Below are 5,647 nucleotides of genomic sequence, written 5' to 3'. Positions count from 1 at the left end.
CCACGTGGCAGGTATGACGTCTGGTTTGATGCATGCCAATTATATCACAAAGCCGTCAATAGCCAACGCAAGTTTCATTTTCATAATCTATTCTGTATATTTTCATATTGTGTACAGCTTTTCATTGTCAGGAGCCTGTTAGGTTGCTAGGTTGTTATGTTTGTGTTCTAGTATTGAAGCTACTGTGATTGCAAGAAGGTTCAGATAGGCCAATAGGCCAGTTAACATTATATTTGTGTTTTACAAGTTCATGACTTAGGGTGCTATCTTAGAAAAACGTCTCTCTGCTTGGAATCACACAAAAAAGGCATCTTTCCATACACAGTAGGTGAGCTAAACCAGCAGTTCTTAACAATGACCAGGGGTCCACTAGGGGGCAGCTAACCACTCTTAAACTTAGAGGGCTTGACAATGACAGTAATTCAACAGATAAAGTGTCAAACATGACACATTTATTGATTAGTTTTTTTCATTATAGGCTATTTAGCATTTTACAATATATAATAAGCACCTTTCATATATGTAAGTATGAATAATACATTTTATATTCTGAGTCGACGAACCTCCTTCATCTGAGGGTAGCCATTTACTCCAATAGTAAATCTAAAGCCTACATACTTAGTTACATTGCAATATTAATTGATCAGATATAGGCATTTATGTATAAGTATCACTTCTAGGCTAGCCTACATATAATTTCACTGTGCCTCAGCCTTTTGTACCATGGTGGATCACACCTCTAAATCATTTTTGCCTGTATGAAGTAGAGTCAAAGTCCCTATAGAGTTGTCAATACAACAATGTTAAACAAACTTATTCTTGTTCTTGGAAACTGGCAGCAGAATTAAAAAACTAATTATTCAAATCAATATGAAAACTCTGGATGTAGACTATGAGACAAATGCACACACACACACACACACACACACACAAAAAAAAAAAAAACATTACATATAGGCTTATAAATGTATAATCCTTGAGCTTCATAAACGAAGTCTAGGCTATCCTATGAATTCTCGTTTTTTGGATTTTTTTAGCATGATTTTATTGTAATTAAATACATTTAACACAATTTTACTCGAAAACTGATCGAGGATAAACCTTAAATGGTTTAAATCAAGACAAGTTTGAACGTGTCTGCACTTTTTTTTACCGACTCTACTATGGTCTGCACCAGACTGTAAAAAAATAGGTCTGCACATGTCTGAAGGAGCGCGCTCACGAGTCTTTTGGGTTTGAGAGACGTCACTATAGCAACACAAGGGGGCGCGCGGAAAAGCGAAATAAAAAGCTCGCATCATTTCGACGACGCAGTGAGTAGGCCATCAACTTAAATATGTACGGATTAATATTGCAGTTCATTAACTTTATGGACGAGTAGGGTTAGGGCAAATACCACAGATTGCCATTTTTTATGACATACGCTTTAAACATTACAATGTAATGATATCTTCAAGTAAATCCACTTTATCAAGTGGTAAATAGAGCTAACGTTACCGCAAAAACTGAAGTTCAAACACATAATTATAAAGATGCCTGCACGTTTGTTTCTCTGTCGCATAAGGTCTATTGCCAAAGTTATTATTATTACAAGTTCCTTTTTATGGTGGCGAACGTTCCTAAATTTGTGATTGTCTTAAGGATATGTACAGGCACTTTTGCATGAAAATACACTTGAATGTTGTTTGCTTTTCAGCTGCCATCCAGTAAAAGTAAAATACCATAACTGTCCAGTCGAGGTTATTCAGATGATTTGGATGGTCGGTCCTGCCAGGTTGAGTCTGTCAGCTCTGTACAGTTCAGGATTTCATGCATGGATGCCTTTTCTTTCTTTCCTGCATGTACAGAGTGGTGTCAGGGTGTTCTGTGTTGAAAACCCTGGGGAATTAGATGCTGCTCTTCAGGTTACAGACTCACTGATCTCAACTGCAATAAGACTCGACCCGTGATGATGTTACAGTCTCATTTTATTTCGTAACTTGAAGAGACAATACTTATTATTTAAGTCAAATTAGGCTTAAAATTGCAGTAAATAGACTAGTTGTTCTAAATTATTATTATTATTCTAATATTAGTCATTTTAATGTCTTTGTGCCCGTATAGATTGAGGAAATAATATGTTCAAGTCATACATATGAAATAATAAATAGAAAAATCTATTTTTTAAACTTTAGACCAAACATTTTTTTTAAGTATTTTATTTGATATATCAGGCTCATTAGATACTTGAGGAGGAAAGAAACACCTTTATTTTATTCAGATGCCCAAACTGAGCAAAAATATGCAAATTTATGAAATTGCTGATAGCCTATTTAAATTATATTGATGAAATTCTGATAGCTTTTAATGTAAATCAAAGAGATCTTTATAACCGTATAGCAGAATACTAACATAAAATGTATTGCCTATACATATCGGTTGTCACTTTTTATCTCCCAATAATGTCTTAGTACGATAATGCTTAGTAAGTAAATGTTATATATTACCTGTCTTGTCAGGACTTTTGTTGTATTTCCTGTTTCTTATGCCATGTTTGTAGTTCGTTGTAGTTCTTCATGTTGATTAGTTCCATTTGTGAAATATTATCTAGGCTTATTTATTTATATTTGTAAAACACAATACATATTTGTTACTCCACTGCATTTTCGCTCAAATTGACCTTTGTACTTGCGCATTGCGAAATCGAGTTTTCCTTTGCAAAGCAGATTGAGTTTGTTTGCAAAATGCTGGATTTGTTTGTTTACTTATGGCACAATATGAACTCCATATTTTCCACTGCAGTTTAGTACCGCTTCAAATTGGGTGGGGTTTTAGAATGATGGTTATAGTTAAACTATGTTTTGCATGCATTTTCATGAGTAATGATTGTGGCACAAGAACTTCAAACTGTTTTGGCTGTCAAAATTTCCAACAGTGCCATAAACCTATGCATATGCCAATGTTATTGTTCTTGTGCCCTTAGTGTCTTCAAATGACATTCATCAATCAGTGAACTTGTCAAAAATTAATTTACAAAGAGAATGAAGCTCTGACCAACCAGCACAATGACACTTACAAAGATTGCAGATGACATGCAACACACCATTTCTCTCAGCTCCAGAAAACAACTACTGGTACAGCCACAGTTGCATACAAACACACTACTTGTACATATAATATAAATGGTGCGCACTCACCCAACTCGACTGTCTGTTCGCCTGCAGGAACAATTACACTCTGAACAGCAAGAAGTTAATGCCATTACACAGCCACTGCTGGAGACTGAGGCTGGATTCATAAAGGTAATATTTTCAGATGTGATTCTTCTGTTACCTCTGAATCATTTGTGTTTGTGTGTGTCAGTACAGAATCTGGATCACTACCTCGCTCACAGAGACGCACTGGACTTGAGGAAAAGTAAACTGCTCTATAAGCGTTGGACGCAGAGTGTGTGGCTGCCGATACAGCGAAGCATTGAGCAACACTTTACACACCATGGCTATAATGAGACACAGAAGTTAAGGAGCATGCATGCACACTACATCAACTACTGTAATGCTAAGGTATAACCTTAAACGGTTACAGTATAACATTACAGATATTAGCATAAGCATGCTGTTACAGTAGCAGTGCACTGTAATTTTATAAATGCACTCTGAGTTATAAAGGCCATTTCAGCACAGTCACAACATTATAGTAGACTTTCATAGTAACCGTTTATCAGGGGAATTTCAATGCAGTAATGAATGTTGAGTCAATAATGCTAGTCTGTTGTGTTGTTACAGGCCAGATATGTAATGCTAATAAATAAAAACATATACAAATTTAATTTAATTAAATTTAGGGTTACAAAAAACTTGTTGTCATGGAATTTTTATTCCATGACATTCATTGATTTTTAGAATAAATAAAAAAAATGAAAACAATAAAATTAATGAAAACCTGCAATGTTTTCCAAAATCTCCCTAAAAACTAAAATGTGTTCTGTGTTTTAGGGTTTTGTGTTTCTAGAGAGTTATGATCCCCTAGAGTACAACCCTTTCCTGCACCATTTCAACTCACCACATTATCACAAAGTGAGTCATATCATCTTTTTTATGTGAATAGTTACACAACTAAACAAATGCATTAATGATTATATGTAATTGATTTGGTGAAGAATTCAATCAAGGTTTAGTCAAGCATGTGCTTTTTTGCAGATTTCGACACCAACATTGCAGGACCCTCTGTCTCTTCAGTCACGAGCCAGGATTAAGGAAAAGGCAGCAGTACTTCGCTGCCAAACAGGTGCTGTTATTATTAAATAATTTGTTTCACAAATGCATACGCTGCTAAACATGACTAGATTTTTGAACTACTTCTTTTAATTGGGCTACAGAGCATTGAAACGGAGGTAAACAAAATGGCTTCTGTATGACCTTTAAACTCTGCATGCTAGGTCATGTGTATCGCCGTCAGCAGGTGGAGGAAATTCTCCAGAGTCCCCCTGCTTCCCAACAGAGCCTTAAACAGTCACAGGCCAAACCCTCAAGAGACACTACCTCACAGAGACTTTGGAAGGACCACAGTCTGTTAAGATCAAGGTATCATCTTCAGGCTCGCTGTTGAACTGCTTTTGTGTTTCTAGCACTTCTGTGCCCGTAATACTGAGGTCATTTGTTGCTGTTCAGGAATAGATGCTCTCCACATTCAACTGTGACAGAGGGATGCTGCTTCCACACTAAGTGCTGGTCCTCATATGGTTAATGACAACATTCCATAGGTCTTTTTTGACATCAGGTTGTATGGACACACATCTTCCCTTACTGAGGATGGTGCTTGTTTTACCATTCAAAAGCAATAAAAAATGTGATGTAGAGTATGCAATGTGTGTAGTGCTTATCGAACAATGCATATTATGTTCTGCAACATCCACAAAGAAGGTGAGCAAATTCTGACAATCATCGATCGCTCATACAAAATCTATGTTATTTTTTATTTAGTACTCTCCTGAATAAGATATTTTACATAAAATATGTTTACATATTCCACAAGACAAAAAGATGGATCTCAAAATCATACAGTCACTGCTGGAAAGGGTTCAAATATGCAAAAGATGCTGAAAAACTGAAGAATTTTCGGATTTTTCTGAAGAACATTGGGTAGTTTAACTCCTCGGGACAAAAAAGGGACTCAAGAACAAACATCATTTTGAACGGGGTTATTTTTATGAATTCAGCCTTTTTTTTTGGTCTTGTGGACTATATGTAAACATCTTTTAAGTAAAATATCTTACTTAGGACAGTACTAAATAAAAAACTTGAAATTACTCAGTTTCTGCAAGGGGTTCACAAACTTTCAAGCAGCACTGTTAGTAAACCTCCAGTCTGCAAAATCTTTTGGGGTTCTATGAAAAAACCTTTTTTCCTTTTAATTTTTTCAATAAATATATTTAGAGAAATTCTGGGTTTGTATTTTTGGTGTATATAAATAATTGTACCCAAGCCAATACAGCAATTGATTCCTATAGATGTTTATACAATTATGCATTAAACAAATAGTACACGCAATCTTTCGACATTCAGCATCAATCCAAATGTACAACATCCAGATCCAGTCTGTTCATTAAAACTGAATGCTGTTGTTCAGTTAGGCTTAGGCATAATCAATGGAAAATCATAAGAACCAT

General features: G+C 35.5%; 1 protein-coding gene across 2 annotated transcripts; it reads left to right on the top strand.

Moving 5' to 3' along the window:
• Nucleotides 1-1,262: 1,262 nt before the first annotated feature.
• Nucleotides 1,263-5,416, top strand: fam228a (family with sequence similarity 228 member A). Of its 2 annotated transcripts, XM_084090590.1 has the most exons (9): nucleotides 1,263-1,313; nucleotides 1,697-1,774; nucleotides 2,963-3,113; nucleotides 3,204-3,281; nucleotides 3,348-3,542; nucleotides 3,975-4,055; nucleotides 4,179-4,266; nucleotides 4,418-4,562; nucleotides 4,650-5,416. In XM_084090590.1, exons 3-9 carry the CDS (start codon nucleotides 3,045-3,047, stop codon nucleotides 4,723-4,725), a joined length of 732 nt encoding a protein of 243 aa, XP_083946716.1. In that variant the 5' UTR covers nucleotides 1,263-1,313; nucleotides 1,697-1,774; nucleotides 2,963-3,044; the 3' UTR covers nucleotides 4,726-5,416. The 2 variants fall into 2 exon arrangements, with proteins under 2 accessions (XP_083946716.1, XP_083946715.1); XM_084090589.1 differs by lacking the exon at nucleotides 1,697-1,774 and having other exon boundaries at nucleotides 1,266-1,313.
• Nucleotides 5,417-5,647: the final 231 nt, after the last annotated feature.

The sequence above is a fragment of the Abramis brama genome (assembly GCF_963993115.1).
Source record: "Abramis brama genome assembly, chromosome: 18".
Taxonomy (NCBI): domain Eukaryota; kingdom Metazoa; phylum Chordata; class Actinopteri; order Cypriniformes; family Leuciscidae; genus Abramis; species Abramis brama.
Note: the sequence above shows the minus strand (reverse complement) of the source record. Positions and strands in the feature narration are given on the sequence as shown.